This window comes from Phascolarctos cinereus, unplaced genomic scaffold (assembly GCF_003287225.1).
Source record: "Phascolarctos cinereus isolate Bilbo 61053 unplaced genomic scaffold, phaCin_HiC Scaffold_5;HRSCAF=322, whole genome shotgun sequence".
Lineage (NCBI taxonomy): Eukaryota > Metazoa > Chordata > Mammalia > Diprotodontia > Phascolarctidae > Phascolarctos > Phascolarctos cinereus.
The window spans coordinates 348,787,446-348,804,625 of NW_027555958.1; the positions used below are offsets into that span (position 1 = coordinate 348,787,446).

General features: G+C 39.5%; 1 protein-coding gene across 2 annotated transcripts; it reads right to left on the reverse strand.

Annotated features, from left to right (window-relative positions):
* Positions 1–2,827: 2,827 nt before the first annotated feature.
* Positions 2,828–14,217, reverse strand: HNRNPU (heterogeneous nuclear ribonucleoprotein U). 2 transcript variants are annotated; one of them, XM_078156272.1, is made up of 14 exons: positions 13,270–14,217; positions 11,990–12,086; positions 11,832–11,905; positions 9,599–9,738; positions 9,059–9,158; positions 8,416–8,528; positions 7,814–8,077; positions 6,985–7,104; positions 6,546–6,674; positions 6,124–6,292; positions 5,581–5,835; positions 4,902–5,086; positions 4,138–4,209; positions 2,828–3,666 (listed from the first exon to the last, which is right to left on the reverse strand). In XM_078156272.1, exons 1-14 carry the CDS (start codon positions 13,997–13,999, stop codon positions 3,613–3,615), a joined length of 2,502 nt encoding a protein of 833 aa, XP_078012398.1. In that variant the 5' UTR covers positions 14,000–14,217; the 3' UTR covers positions 2,828–3,612. The 2 variants fall into 2 exon arrangements, with proteins under 2 accessions (XP_078012398.1, XP_020837757.1); XM_020982098.2 differs by having other exon boundaries at positions 11,990–12,101.
* Between the last annotated feature and the right edge of the window lie 2,963 nt (positions 14,218–17,180).

Below are 17,180 nucleotides of genomic sequence, written 5' to 3' on the forward strand. Positions count from 1 at the left end.
TCCTATTATAAACATTAGTACCTAACTAGGTGTTTACACTTCGTTGTTTTTACCTGTTTTTCTAAGGCCCAGTTTTAATTAACAATCAGAAGCATAAAATCTTTTCTGATACTCAGTTCAGATAATGGCCTTGGAAAGAGTAACAATCAAATACCTTCTGGTCACTTCACAATATTCAGAATATAACTGCCCCCAGAGTAAAAAACAAAAACAAAAACAAAAAAAAAGCCATAAACATAGTAGTATCCTCAAAAAGAATTTAAGTATTTCTGACACCTTTGCCAAAACAAGCACAATATTGAAAAAAAGAAAAAAATTACTTCCCACAAATAGATTTGTACCTGTTACAAAGAACTAATCTCATATATTCTAAACTTTAGGCAGGACCAATTATACCATTCCAGGAAAATAAGGATATGTGCTTTTTATAGACCTCCATATCTTCCTTGATCATTCAAGCCTTTCTCTCCAACCTTTATTACTTATCTACTAACCACATATTAATTTTAAATTCCTTTTGGGGCCCCCCCCATTCTCCTTGAGATATATGTGCTATGTCATCCTTCAGGTTAAAGTGTTCCTTAACATCCTTTAACACCTCCTTCAACTTCTTCCTACTCTTTAAATCATAAAAATCACGGATGACAGCTTCCTGAGCCCAAGGTCTAATCAATATTGAGTAAACCAATGCAATGTCATCTTTCTGGCCCATAGAAACAGATACTGTTTTTTCCTTAGGTACTATGTATGGCTAAGTTAGGGCTAATTTACTACTTTTCTTGTCATATTTACTATCCTTTTTAAACCTTGCATACAATCCTTACCTTAATGTTGTTTCCTTAATTGCCAGTTTAACCCCAAATCATTCAATCTCCAAATCACCTCCAACCTACTTTATTGAAAATGCTAAGACAGACCACCTTTACTTAGCCTCTTTAAAACGAATTAGTAACTAGCTTGGTTTGCTATTATATTCATCAAGTGTGGAGGGGAAAAAATTGCATTAGGTTGAAGTAATCCATCATAAACTCCTCTGAATTATGTTGATGCAATTTGTCCTCTACTTGGCTGGGAAGGGCAAGAAGGCAGGGCAGGGAGAAATTCATACTTCAATCTCAAAACATTCAAACTCATTTACAGGGCTCCTAATCTTTGGTGATATATCTAAGATTATATAAATCCTTAACTTCCAAGTAGTTTTCTTACTGAAGACGTCTCAAAGTTTTAGGTTTTTCTGGTAGGCAGCTGCCCAATTTGTACCCAGTATTACCCAATTTGTAAACAGCATTATTACCAAGCACCAATTAGTTATCATACTTTTAAATCAGAAGACCTTGTCCAAGTCCTGTCATTTGGGCAATTCCCTCTCTGAGCCAGATCCCTTAATGTTTAGGAGAATAATTCGTCCACTACCTTCTTTAATCACCTGGTAACTTGGAATGCATGTAAATTTGACTTCAATGACCCTGTTTTCTGAAAAGAAACTCAACAGCCAGTAATGGGAGATGTTCTGGGTGGTATCTGTGATGTCTTATAATTGTGGTAAGCAGTTGAATTTGTGATAAATCTGATTTAACAGAATCAAATATTGTTTTAGACACCACATGCCCCATAACAAGTCTGAATAACTTGTTGGGCTGTTTACTCCTTAACTCAAAAAAATGGGAATACTGACAATTTAGCCCTCCCCCTCAATTTAGACACAATAAGCAAATAGTGAACCAATTCTTTTCTATAGCAATAATCCACTATTTCAGTAGCTTACGTCCCTTACCACTGCCATCTTTAAATAGTTGCTAGGGTTGTCTTCTCTTAACTACAAAAGTTGATAAAATTCATTTTTTTCAACTAATTAAACCCTAACCACCACTTGCACACATCTTCTAAAAGGGATTCCTAGCCTTAGATAATGAAAAAGCTTAAAATTTTTATATAAACAACTAATACAAAAAAACTAACATAATTAGAAAATCCACTGAAAGTGATGCTGATTAACAACCTAAACTGGGAAAGAAAAACTTGAAGTCAAATTTTAGTTCTACAGTTTGACTCCTATTTCCTCACTTCACAGTGAGAGTCCTTTAAAATTTGTGTTCTGTGCAAACCCAATAAAATTACAATTAGGGGATCTAATTATCACATAGCTATAATATTAAGTTAGCAGTGTTGTGTAGTAGTGAATCGATGACTGGCTCATATGATCAATAGCTTCTAAAAGCAATTGTTCCCATACATCGGGTTACATGTACTATAAATACATTTGTGGACAGCAATTTCAACATCTTTTAATATGTAATGATAAAACAGTATTAACTTCTCCCAGCCAGTACCCTTTCCCCTCCTAACATTTTAAAGTCTTGGGGGCGGGGGGAAAATACAACTTTACATCAGTATTTCTAAATAAATCAGTTGCCAGTACACATTTAAGTTTTTAAAACCTAAATGTTCCAAGTGCAGAGAAATGAAGCTGTCCAGAAAGCACACACTTATAAATTCTCCCCCTTTGGGGAGATTTAAAGGGATTTTGGACCTTGATGGCGAGAATCCCAAACAAGAGTAAAATGAATTCATTTTATTGCAAACAAACGTCTAAATTAATTTCTCCACCCACTTTCTTTAGAAAGAAAAAGAAATCAGCAGGCTAAGGAGATACCCATTCAAGAACTGACATGATTAAAAATTAGATATAAATGGGTGACTCACAATTTCATTAGCTTACAAAGATGGTGGAGTTAACTACTACAAGCACACTAGGTATACAGTATTTTGTGGGAGAAGGGGTATACAGACATAGCTAACTTCATATAGATCCCATTAGACAACTGGATTTACAACAAGTTTTGTTTAATAAGAAATGGGCAAAGCCAGCTTTCTTTTCAGAATCAAAATGCAGAACAAATGGAAAAAAATTATGGTGTTGTACCTTCACAAGTTTGAGCCTCCACAGATAATGCAACCGAGTTTTACATTTTAAAGAGCCCTTCTACATACACTCCATCTTCCCTATTTGGCTCCAAGCTTTACCTTCAATTCCCCAGCTATGCCAATTCCATTGTTATAAAAACCCATCCCAGTTATTGCCAAGAACTACTGCTTAGTTTACCCCCTTCCTCTACCCACCAAACTACAGAGAGGATGGAGTGTAATGTGAGCAGTACAAAGTCGTGAAATTCATGAGGACCACTAAAGCCCTTACATGAATCTGGTTGCTAACATTTCTATTGTATTGTGACAAATGACTCCCGACTGTTATTCTCGGTGAGAAATAGGGGGAGTAAATCTTAATAAAAGACACCAGGTACAAAGCAACATTTTACTTTTGTTGTGGTAAAAAAAAAAGTCACATTTTACAGATAAAATGTAGAACCCTGAAATACTGACACATTCTCTTATCGTGCACAATGCTGAGGTTCTCTTACGATTCACTTTAAAACTGCAATTAAAAATGTACAAAAAAGAAAAGAAAAAAATCAACCCACAAAGCTTCTAAAAAAGGAACCCGCAGGCACTTCCTCTTGTGGAATGTTTAAAAAGTTAGCCTACTAAAGAAAACAGTCGACTTCTTGTGAAGGTTTTGGAGAAATATGTATCAGTTCGTTTTTATTTGGGTATTCAATAATATCCTTGGTGATAATGCTGACTCCATGGCTTCTGACCCCAGAATTGCTGCAAGAGAAAATTTGTTTTTTTTAAAGAAAAAACACATCAATAAGCCACTCAAGTTGCTTTTAGGATATGACATTGAATCTAACGCAGAGCAATGTGTCTGCTAGAACAGATTAGACCTGTCTTACCTCTGATTTCATTAAAACACCATTATTTAATTATAGCATTAATATCCCCAAATGATCAACACTTTATAAAAGGGCACACACCAGGACCTGGTTAGCTAAAACTATATACCATCTATTATACAAGCTATTTGTTAACTATCAAATTAGGCTATCATTTGTTGTACCTGGAGATGTATTTTGGGCAGGAAGAACTTCCACAAAACACTGGCTAGTGCCAGTTTGGGACACTTCACCATTGCATTTTAACATTTTGGTAACCAGTGGAAGAGTTTTACAGGACTGATTCTTGTTCCAACTCAAGATACAAATAAATTTGAAGTGGAAAGTGCATAAAATTACTTACACCCTGCTGCCACTGGTTGTAGCCCTGAGATTGATTTTTGTAGCCACGATTGTTTCCTCGGCCTCTGAAGTTCTAGAGGGAAAAAAAATTAATCTAAGTACTGCTAACAAATACAGTAATTTGTCCTTGTACAACTTGTTCCATGCTCTAAAATGGGTGGAAAGAGGTCACTAGATATTAAAAAGAAAAAACCCTAACATTCTAACAATATCTTAACTTGAAGACAGGGGAGGAAGGAGAGGTTAGAGAGACTGGTCACTTAACCAGTATTCCTTATTAGCTAAATTCTAGACTCCTCCTACTGGCATCTCAAATGACTATCACCAGCTGGGAAATCTGACACCTTTTAAAGCCCTAAAAAGCTAGGTTGCCATTGCCAACTAAACTTTTTTTTTTTTAACAAACTCTTATCTTCTATTTGATGACTTCATTTTAGAACTACGGCTCTTAAGAAATTATCTCAAGAATGCTAAATAATACATTAAGTTCCTTTAAAAAGGGCAGCATCTTCATATTCTGAATCAGTTCAAGCACATGAAACTCCTGTTTATGCGAATGCTGGGGTTGCTGGGTTTCTTAAAAACAAGAAAAATTTATTTAAATTTAGGACACCTATACCAACAGAAACAAATCTCAAATATAGTACTTTCAACTTCCATTGGTTCAGAATTAATTTGAAAGCTCTTACTATCCTATAAAATACAACCCATGTAACAACAGACCAGTAAGTCAGTGTAGTGCCTATAGATATTAAGAAAGATTACCTGGTTGTAGTTCCCCCTGTTGGGCATTCCACCTCTGTTGTAGTTGCCTCTGTTTGAATAACCACCTCTGCTTGGAAAGACAGGACCACGAGGATATGGATAACCAATTCCTCCACTTCCTCCACCACCACCACCACGCTGTGGCATATTTCCCCTCCTATTATAACCACCACGATTTCCAGGAGCTAAAAAGAAAGGAAATTTTAATATCTTTGTACATTCACACACAGAGCAAACTAAAAATTTAACACCACAACTTAAAACAGAACCTAAACATCAATCATGTTTTGGAATAAGTTACCCTACTGACTAAGGTTTAAATTATAATATATTTAACTACTATATGCTTTCACATTATTTATTGAAATTTTTTTTAGGTTTAATGTCAAATCAAATGGATGATGGGGGGTTAATACCAGGATCTAACTCCAAATACTACTGACACAAAATTTTAATATACAATGATTTTTATTAAAGACTTAAGCAGCATTAACAGATTCAAAGATTAACGTGTTATCCTTTTTTGCTCTATTTTGCAGATAGAAAAGCTTATCTTATTTGGTGTTTAGGTTCAGGATCAAAATGAAAAAATTTATATTTCATCTCACATTACTGAATCATTTCATTTAACCTAATTTAGACACGCTGTGAAAAACTTAAACTAAAAATTTCAACTTACCACCTCCTCTAAAGTTTCCACCACGCATGTTAAATCCTCCACGACCTCTATGACCACCTCCTCTATTAAACTGGTTTTTGCCACTCTTATTCTTATTGCTCTTCTTTGAGCCAGTATTCTGTTTCTTTTCTGGAGGAAGAGATTTTTTACTTTCTTCCTTATACTGCTCCAAAAGCTTTTGAGCTTCTTCTTTCTGCAGCTCTACATAGGTTATCTCATCAAAACACTCAGCTACCTCTGGCAGTGTAAAGTTCCCTATAAAGTCAAGAAAATAAACAATATTAAACATCCAAAAGTATTTTAGGCTTTGACTAGAAATTGCCATAACCTCTCAATTACTATCATTTTTGGCTTTTCTAGGGGTTTACAAAAATATCACAGAGCTAAATGGACAAAGTGATGATACCAAGAATCAAGACAATATTAATAACAGAAAGTAAACACTTCAAAATTTGTGCTTGGCTTTGAAGATTGCAAATGAACTTGTAAAAATCTAAGTGTCTAACAATGGCCTTTACAAGGTATCAGAACAAAGCTTCATGCCTTTCATTTTGAGAACTGCATGTTCTGGAAGATCCTTCCCCTCCACCTCTGCCTTCTTCTGTGTTCTTTGCTTGTAGTCTTCATCTTTTGGGCAAACTACTACAGCTTTGCGCTGAAAGCCTGCGAACAGGCACATTTTTCTCCTCTGGGCAGCTGCAGACACATTTGTCTAGAACAAAAGTTACATAATAATAAATTTGACAGCTATGGTCAGCTGCAAAGAGAATATTCATCCATTTGTTGTGAACATTACCAGTGTTTATTAGGCAATTGTGCATAGCTATGTGCAAGTACCACAGAAGACTGAAATAACTCTTCCACCCAATCACTGGAAAAAAAAGTATTCCCAACTGCTAGATCACTCAATTTTAGACTTCCAAATAACCTACATGAAAATACCCACACATGAAGTCACAGCATACCTGATCCAGAATAAAGTTCCGCTTCTTACGAGCAGCTATCTCAATGAATTTTCCAAGACACTGTGGGGCTCTCTGCAACAGTGTGTTCAATTTTCCAGTATCAGCCATCTGTCTCTTAAAGCCTGCCACCTAGGAGGAGACATTTTCTCATGAGTTTGTTACAAGAACTCACAAGATAACTTTAAAACTTGAGTTTAGTTTTTTAATCAATATAGGTATCAACTCTATCTCTTAAGGCACTTGCCTTTTAAAGGACTTAAATGTCAACTGTGTAACTTAGAATTCCAAATAGTACAATTAAGATAATGAAGCCTACTTTAAGCAACAAATTTCCTATTACTTATGTCTTCGTAGTATAGGTAAATCTATCAAAAAAAGTCAAAAAGATTTCAAATGGACATTTCAGAGTTCCCAGATAGATTACAGATATATTACTTACCATCATTTTATCCATAATAGTGTTTGTTCCAAGAATGTTGTATTTACCAGGATTTTCTGCTGCATGCTTAGTAACCCAGGTGGTTTTTCCAGCTCCTGGCAAGCCAATCATCATCACAACCTGCAATCAAGAAACTAAAATGTTATTTTGCTATCCCTTACTCAAAAAAGATAGGCTAACCTTTTAAAATTAAGTTGCTTTTAAGAATAAGACTATCTATTCCCCACCCCAAATATAAAAACTTGTATGCATTATTCTAATGCCAAGCACTACATAAAGGATTTTCACTATTTTGGTTCGTGGGACTACTTTGTGAAGGAAGCGCACTTGAAAAAAAATCCCATTTAATTCTTAACATTTTTTCAGTAGGCTGCCATGGAAAAACTGCTGTACCTTTACACCCTGAGTAAAGAACTCTGACATTAACTAGCTATTTGACCTTGGACAGTTCATTTAGTCTCAGTTTCCTCATCTATAAAATGCCAAGAGTTTAATACTTATCACAACTTCACAGTTGTCACAGCATCTGGATGTATGCAAGATCAATTGCTTTGAAAACTTTAGGCTGTTCAACATACAAAAAACACATCTCATGACTGTACCAGAAATACTGCTCTGCCCTTAATGCACAAATAACACTAAAATATTTTACCATTAAAATGAAGATGTACATACAGCACTGAAGAAAGTAGTAACAGCTGCACTTAGAGGTAAATTTTAAAAGTTCAGACTAATCTGTCATTTCTAAAACATTAGTGAGTGGTACAGAATTGCCAAACACTCAGTCAATCTCAAAGTGACTATAAACAGATAAAAGAATGTTACTTACTTCACAATCTTTCTTCTCATCTGGTCCTTTTGGCCCTCTAACACGATCATCTAAGGAGACATTCTGGATGAAAGTATATTCTTCAGGTATTGGGAAATATGGCTCTTCTTTCTGACCAAAATTAAATTCAACTGCACAATTATGGCAGAGAACATGAGGGAAAAGAGGTCGTCCAGCAAGAACCTCCTTGTTAATTTTGAAAGCCACGCCAAGATCTTGTCCATTCTTTGCATAGGAAAGTTCCACTTCTTCACCCTCAAAATTCTGTTAAAGAATTAATATTTCAGTAACAAATCTGACATTTTGCCAAAATCCAGTTAAGTTTCAAAAGTAAAATTTTAAAAAATATCAGGACTCAAATTCAAGATCCACATTAACTTAATGAAAATTATAATCAGTATAGTTTACACACCCATGTTGTTTTAATGACCTTCCATTTCTGAAATGTCTAAGTTACTATTTGTAAAATTACTAAGTTATTCCAAACTGTTAAAAGCCAATTCTTCTAGAATTATACCCCAGAAAGAACTCTCATTCTATGCACTTATCTAATTCTAATGGTGTATTTAATACATTTTAAATTGTTTATAGTCACAACTTACAGCAAAACACGAAATCACATCATTTTCATCAAACTTGTCCCCATATTCTTCAGTCTCACAGTTGCATGTTTTTATTCCCTTTAGAGAATACCCGTAAGAAAATTCTTCTTCACCTAGAAGTAGAAAATTTTAATTAGCTTGCAGTTGTTAGAAGGAATTTATTAAAAATCCAGTATGAGGGGCAACTAGGTGGGGCAGTAGATACAGCTCTGTCCTTCGAATCAGAAGGATCCGAGTTCAAATCTGCATCTACAGACACATAAGACTTACTAGCTATGTGACCCTGGGCAAATCACTTAACCCCCATCACCTCACCAAAAAAAAGGAAAAAACTCCAATATGAACTTTGATTTTAATTGATTTAGGTGTCACTTTTCCTTTTGGCAGGTAAGGGAAAAAGAAAATCTAAAAAACAGGATCTGTATACTCCAGAACCCTGCTTCTTATCAATTCTGGGAACTTGATAACGATTATTCTCAATGTCTACATTTCCTGAAAGCAGACAGAAAACTATGTAAACAGGAATGGGTTATTGTAGAAATCTAGCTTTATCATATGAATTCAAATTCATCTTAGCCATAAACCTAAGCTAACTTGTGAGATCTACGTATATCTCATACAATGCACACACAGATGGTCTTACCAAGTAACATTCCACTGGTTGTAAGTGACCAGCCAATCCGAACTTCATGTATGTCAATATCTTTTGTATATAAATGTCTCACTGGAATCTTCTCTGTAACCTGAAGGGTAGACAAATCAGCAAGTCTGGATATAGACTAGGAATGAGAAATTTCTGGATCTAGTTTGATACTTCTGCTGATGTGATATTTAGTATGACTAGTCACTACTGGCTGCCGCTGTGATGGAGATTCTTTCCTAACCTTTTCAGGTTGTAGGCAATTGTAGATTTATTCACGCAATGTTTCAATTAACAAAGCTTTCAACTCGAATACTTTATTTTCCCCATTTATACTGTCAAAATATAACTTAAGTTTGGTCCAATTCTGTACTACTCCCACCGTAATGATTTTTTTCCTCATATTTGAGTGTTATACATAATGACTTTACAATAATTTCCTTTGTGGCTCATAGAAAAATAATATTTAGCATTCTACTTAAGAGCTAAAAATAACTGCCAAAATTGCAGCAAACAGAACTCTTATTACAAAATTTGGCTTACCTTCATCTCAAAACAAACTTTGCCTTTTGAAACTCCATAGGAAGCTCTTCCTCCAGCCCAAAGAAAAGCAAAACTCTCCATAGTAAGCGAAGAAGCACTGAGACGGTCTCTTGAGATTTTAAAATGCAGATCACAATTATCTGTAAGTACAACAAATACCTATTATTTTCTTTTGCACAAATTCTTAAGTCTAAAGGACCATACAAATAAATCCCCCAAAGTATTACAACTTTCTTGATGTTGCATAAAGACTTTACATCGGGATGAACCATTACTCTGAACTGCTTAGAGATTAAATAACCCCACTCCCGCCAAAAAACTCTCGTGCCAAATTCTGAATTAGAAGGCGGCTAATTAGACAAAAAATAAAAGATAAATCTCCATGGTTTTATATATGTACACTTTAAAAAAAAGCCACTTAAGACAGGTAATGAAGACAATGTGATGTTCATACATACCTGCTCTGCTCTTTACCTTGATTTAGAGCCAAGCAGCAGAGGATAGCAGGAAATCACAAAGTGAAGCATGCCAGAATCAGGTAGCATTTACCAGTGCCACAACATACTGAAGGTAGGGAGGCCATGACCAACTGGTTTAAAATAGGGTGTGAGTTGTGGGTCTCAGCCCTTTGTAAAGACTACCTCAGGGCCCAAGGTCTTAAGTTTTCTTCAAAAATTTGTGAATGAAATCTCAGTATCGTCAAGATAATATTTACAGAAAGTCACTAAACACCTCCCCCTCAAGGTCATAAGGATACAGCTATCTCTCCATTATTCGGGACCTTTGCACCATGCAAATTCTTTTTCCTTAATTGAGGGCTACTTACTGCTTATTAGCACTTTATGACTAGTGTTAGAATAGGTAAATTCCTTTCAGGGTAAAGAAACTCAAGTTATTAAATAAAATAAGGGGTTAGAAGTCTTTTTAGATTGTTTATTCTTGTTATTTCTCTACCCTTTTATACCTTGCCAATTGACCTGGTGGACCTTAACTTTTTCTCTGCATAAAATGAAGGCATGATGAGAAATTAAAAAGGTCTTGGCAATCCTTTCCTCTCCGTTTAAAAAACACTAATTTACACTGCTGTTTTCTAAGGACCACCACTTCCTCTAAGTATGGTTACTCTTGGCCCAATATTTAAAAACAAACCAAAAATCCGAATATTTATCAACTTTAAAATGGAAGGCTCTCATTAGTAATGTTGTTCTAGCCACCCTAATCTGAAATCCCTTTTGACCGTTTCCACTAAATGTGCTTTTTGGGGACTTAAAATGTTCCCAAGTTTTAAAAAAAATTCACAAAACACATCTTACCTGCCTGAATATCAATTCCTATTTCTACCCTTTGTTCCAAATAGACCACCTACCTACATTAGCAAATTTTGACCAAATAATGAATCAGGTACATTTTTAAAAGACACACAACCACTAAAATTAACTGAACAGACAGCCAAGGCCCACTTATAGGTTTGCAATGCTTCCACATAATGAATTACAACCCATCTGGGTAAAAGTAGCAGCATTACAGCGCTGCCCTTGATACCATTCGCTGCTGAAGAAAGCTAGTGGCCCAGAGATAGCCACTGCTGCTGCCCCAGGTCTTTGGAAGACACCAACTTATGTTAAAGCAGCAGCTACTGAACTGCAATTGAGAACAAAACAGCAGTTATTGAGAAAGTAATGTTACAGTTTAATTGTTAGAAAAAGGGAATATACTTGTGAACTAAAGGGAAAATCATTAGTAAGATAAATCTGGTAACTCCCAGTACCAAAAAAAATCGAACAATGGAAGTCCTAAATTCACTTAATGAAATTTTAAGAGTTTACAATAAATACTAGTCCCAATAGGTCAATTATTAATTTCCCACCACTAACACTTATTACATTTTCTTATAAAACTGAAAGGACAAAATAAGAATACTTATAAATTACCTTTTCTATTCAAAAGTTAATCACCTAAATATTCCATACTCCAAAGGAGAAAAAAAAAGCACCAAGTTGCTATGGTGTTGCCAGACCAGAACATATGACTAAATTAAGTACCGTTTTGTTTATGCCTTACCTAATGATTTCCATGTGGATTGTGGTAACCTTTTTCAAAAAACTGGCATACAAGTTAATCAGATTATTTCTACACTTGTATACAAGGTATCTTTCACAAATGCAAATTTCCTAGAACATAGTAAATTTTTGGTCCTATGCAAAATTAAGAAGATTGGAGGATATCCACTTACAAGTATCAAGACAAACCACTGTGTCATCAAAGTGTTCATCTTCCTCTTCAACCGGTGGCTGAGGAGATTTAGCTCTGAAAAAAGAGAATATCTCCTGACATAGCTTTCTCGTTATTCCTGATTCATTTGTTCAGTGAAGATCAGATAAACTTCCCTACCTGCTGTACTTGTTTTCTTCAATGTACTCAAAATAGCCCCGGCCATGATCTTCACGAGGTCTTTTAACACCTCTCTTTTTGTCTCCACCTTTCTGTTCTGTTTTGCCATCTCCTACAAAGGTTAGGACATCTTTTTAAATTTAAAAAAAAAACCCAAAACCCAAAAAAGCTTAGTCCATTTGTAATCTGGGAAGTTTAAAAAGCTTGCTGTGTTAACCTGCCATTTTTCCCGGGTTTCAATAATCCCCTAACTGGCCAACCATTTATTAACCGAAGGAGCAGTAGGGTTGTTAAAGGATTGCAGTTCGTGACGCAGCGTAGAGATAGCGCAAATCTCCCAGGCTACTCGATGATTCCAGCGAGCGCCACATAGAATAGCGCGGAATAAGCAGAGCCCACGTGTATCCCAATGAGAGCACAGAGAAGAGAGGAGGAGGGGCTCCGAGCTTTTTCTCTCCCTCCCCTCCCCCCACTCCGGCTGGGCCCGCGCTCCCCGCGGCCGCATTGTACAGATCTTCGTTCTAACTCTCCCCCTAACCCACCCCAACCCTACCCCCTCCCCGCCGGGACCGCCAACAGGAAGTGACGTCACGCCAAAGCCCCTGCGCTCCTTGCACAATACGGTGGCAACGTGAGAGCTGGAGCCGCCACCGCGCGCCAGCCCCGGGACCTCGATCTCCACCCCCCCCATCGTCCTCCCTTTTCCTTCCCCTCCCCTCCCCCCAGTGCGGAGACATGTGCCCGCACCGCGCGCACGCAGCGCCGAGCACGGGGGAGGGGGGGAACCTTCTCCCGCCGCCAGCGGCCGCTCCTCCCCCTCCAGCGGCAGCTGCAGCTCCCCCTGGCTCTCGAGCCAGATAATGGTGGCGCCGCCGTCACTCTCTCTCTCTCTCTCTCTCTCACACACACACACACACACACAACACGTACGTACATACATACACACAGAGCCCGAGACTTCACGGCTAATCTGGGATTCCCCCGCAACCGCCCCCCCCACCTTCCCCTCCCCCAACCAGGCCTCCGGCCACCGGGAAAAGCACCGGCGCCTCCGCCCTTTCCTCGCTAGTCCACTATAATTCCCCTCGCCCTTCCCTAGCCGCTTCCCCATCCCCCATCCCCCTCATGGGGGATGGGTGGAGGCCCCGGGGCACGGTCCCCACCCCAGGCCCGCGGTTCTCACCCCTTCCCCCACCCCGACACCGACACACACACACACACACACACACACACACCACACACACCACACACACACACAAAATTCACTAAACGCCACTCACCCGCCGCCGGAGCCCCGGGGCGGCCGCCGCCTCCGCCGCCTTCCGCCTTCTTCTTGCCTCCCGCCTGCTGCTGGCCCTGCCTCGCTGCCGAGGGAGGCGCCACCGTCACGGCGAACAGCGAGGTGGGGCCGCCGCTCTTGCCCGCGGCCTCCTTGGCCGCCCCGCGCTGCTGCTGAGGCTGCTGTTGCTGCGGCGTAGTCGGCGGTTGAGACTGCTGCTCCCCGTGTCCGTTCTCGTCTCCCGCGCCCGCTTCCTCCTCCTCGTCCCCGAGCTCGTCTTCCCCCTCCTGGAAGCCCTGGTCGTCGCCGTTTTCGTCCTCCGAGGAGCCGCCCGCCTCCTCCTCCTCCATTGGGCCCGAATCAGCCGCCCCCGTGGCTCCGTTTTCTTCTCCTAGCTCCATCTGGTCGCCATCCAGGGCCGCGATCCCTTCCTCCTCTTCTTCCTCCTCCTCCTCCTCTTCCTCGTCGGCCGTGGTCGCGGCCTCCTGCTCGAGGCCTGCTCCCGAGGGCTGCGTGTGCGAGCGCCCGGCGGAATCCCCGGCCAGGTCCAGGCTGCCGTTCCCGGGCTCCAAGGTGGGGCGACCTCCGGAGGCCTCTTCGTCGTCTAGCGCGGCCTGGAGCCGTTCCATGAGCTCGGCCTTGAGGCCCTTGTCAGAGAGGCGCCGCTTCTTGAGCTCCTCCTTTAGCTCCGACACCTTCAGCTTCTTCACGTTCACTGGCGAAGAACTCATCGTGAGGGCCCCAATTCACCGCTCGGCGCTGACTGCGACTCGGCTCCGCTCACACGGCCACTGGCGGCGGCTGCTGCGGCTGCTCCTCGGCCCCGGGCGGCGGCTGCGGCTGCGGCTGGAGGGGGGTTCGTGCTGCAGAGCGGACCCGCCTGGAGTCGAACGGCGCCAATTCCTTTCACCGAGTTCGCGAGGGAGACGCGGAGACTCGCCTGGCGCGAGCGAGCACGCAACGTCCTCTCGTCGGGGCGGTGTCGCGCACGTAATATACCCGCCCCTCCTCCTCCCCTACGGTAGTTGCTGCGCAGTGGAAAAGCCCGCGCGGCGCGCTGATGCTGCTTCTGCGGAGGGGGCTGGCTCAGGCCTCCTTGTGCCTCATTACCGTAGTTATCCCCCACACTACCTTTCGGGAGCGGAGCGCCAAAGGCCAGGGTGCCCTTCCAAGCGGACTAGGCAAATGGAGGCCGTGCGAAAAAAGGCTTGCGGTGAACGAGACTCAGAACGGAACGGAGCCCACAGTTCCACAGAGGAAATAACCAACCCACCCCCCCAACCTCCAGCCTGGAAGTCACTTAGATCCAAACGTGTCCATTCCTGCAGACATTTCACATCCTTTTTCTAGCTGAACTCCATGCATCGGCATTTTTCCTATTTTCTTATCATGCATCATGCCTGCCATGAGCTGCTGTGCGTTTTTGTTCAGTGCCTAAACAAATTTTTCCTAGTCATTCAATCTTGTGCATCCTAGCTTCCCCATTACACTTTTTAAATTTGTCTTGGGTAGGCAGTGCCTTTCTTTTCTTAAACCCCAAAAGCCTAGCGCAGTGCTTGGTACCTAACTAAGCTTGAATCAAAATTTGTTGTGCCTGTAAACCCAGAAAGGTGCATCTCCAGGCACCCTCCTTATATTTATTAAAGGAAACTCCTCTGAGGCATTTTAGAATCCTGCCCATTCAGATATGTTTGATCTTATAAGTTTTTTTAGTCATCATGCAGAAGAGGCCTGTAGTTAAATTCACATGAAACTTCCCGTCTGGAGAATTAGTACTGAATGATTCTCTTGCACCCAGTGTGGGTCACTCTGATTCTGATCCTGCCTCTGGAGAATACTTAAGCCCAGTCACAAGCTACCTGGAAGAAACAAAGGCCTACCCTATGAAAAAAATGGTTATGAATTTGTAAACATTACAGCTGTAAATGCCATCTTACCAGTCCCTCTACTGTAAAGGAATCCCTGAGTGAAAATTTTTCTCTCAAAATCTTTTCTTTCTTTAAAAAATATTTTTTAAACATAAGATCATAGACTTAGAGCCAGAATAATTGCTAGCCTTTTCTGAATTTTTTGCTTGGGAGACTCAGAACTGAAATTTAAGAAGATCGTAGTCCCTAAAACTTGTTTGTTTTATCTCTGAATTAGGTGATCTTAATCCACTACCTGTAAAGTGCTGTTGTGATGGCAGTGCTATTAATCTGGCTTTTGTCCTATTTGTCACAAGAGAACAGTTTGAATCAAGAACCATATTTTCTAAATTCATAGACTTCTCCATAGTAGTCCTGGCCTACTCCTTAACAAGAATCCAGTCTGAAGATCCTTTTTTTCCCCCCAATGTGAGCTTTTCAGAAACAGGTATCCATTTTACATGGATATTTCATCGCTTTAATCTAAACCTATCATGTGTACACACTCCCTCCATCCTTGCAGATCACAGCCCACCCATACCCTCTCATCTTGTGAGATTCTTGTCCTTGTTGTACCTGAGATCCTTTATGGAATCTCTGCCTCTAGGCCTTTTTACCTTTTGTGGAAACCAGTTACAGCATCTGAGTTGTTAGTGGCTCACCTTTTTTTTTTTTTGAACCATACATTCCCCTGAAGATATTGCCCGTGCCACTTCTTACACCTAGGTTAGCAAAATGCTACTTGTGCCTACCACAATGTCTCTCTCCTTTGCCTTTTTGGGTCACCTGCAACTTCCACTCTTTGGAAGCACTTGTTCACAAGGAAATGTAAAGATAAATAAAATATTTAACATTTGCAAAATGACCTGAGCTTCATAAAGGTCAAATTGTCTCAGTTACATTTGGGAAGGAATACCCTGAATAATAAAAGCCCAAAGAAAAAATTTTTGAAACTCATTTTAGCCATTAATTTTCATTTATTTAATGGTTGCTAATAAGTAGTAAAACTGGAGTGGGAGCTCTTTTTGTTTTTGCACTGAATCTGTTTGGGGTGGGGGGAGGTCTTAAATAGGTGAGGGCCAAAAGAATGGTTGGTCAATAATGGAAGTAAAAAAAGGTCCCCATCTGAAAAATCAGTCCCTGGAAAATCCATACTTGGTTTTGATTACTTATAATTGTCCTTAAATGTTATTCATGGTCTTAGTATTGTCAAAAATAAACCCGTTCCTTCTTTTGTAACTGGAAAATATAAAATTAAAGCTTATATGTCTTACACATTAAATGCTTAACTGGAAAAACACTTATAATAACAAAAATACAAATACTTTTTCAAAATGTGCATTGACAAGTGCTTAAAGACTGGAAAACATTGGGGGGGAAGGGTTTTTTAATATTCAATTAAATATTCAAAGCATGAATATCTTTATAGATTCCTTTTGATTAAGTAATTGGGTGGAAATCATTCTTATAATCTATTTTAATTTTTGGTCTGTGCTATACTATTTAGCATTACATATATACAGTTTTTGCCTTTTTTTTTAAATTGAAAGCAAGCAAATTCTTACTGCTGCTTTTAGTAGTTATGAGGCTTCTGTGTATAAGTGCCCTTATATGGGAGGAAACATGGGATTTAGTGAAAAGAACCACAGTGGAGTTAAGTCAGAAGACCAGGGTTCTAAATCATAACCCTGTCATATCCTATGACTGACATTGGCCAAATCACTTTACCTTCTAATCTTGTTTCCTTGCCCATATAGTGAGAGGAGTAACATTTACAATACCTGTCTCACACACCTGTTGAAGATAACACAGGATGAGATATGTATGCATATGTATCATATATACATTTGTCATGTATCGTACATATATTGTACTTAAGCTTGTGCAAAATACAGATATTAAAGATATATTTATGAGTATGTGTATATGTATGTGTGTATATACTTATGTATATCTCTCACACTTTTTAAGTACAATTCCTATACTTTCCAAATGAGGAAACTGA

Bases quoted from the DNA above. Each gene is read 5' to 3' on its own strand.
- HNRNPU (XM_020982098.2), bottom strand. From the start codon at position 13,999: ATGAGTTCTTCGCCAGTGAACGTGAAGAAGCTGAAGGTGTCGGAGCTA. The intron at 9,739-11,831 runs GTAAGTGGATAT...TTGTACTTACAG, and splicing joins AGTGGTTTGTCTTGATACTT to ATAATTGTGATCTGCATTTT. The intron at 7,105-7,813 runs GTAAGTAACATT...TCTTGATTGCAG, and splicing joins ATGAGAAGAAAGATTGTGAA to GTTGTGATGATGATTGGCTT.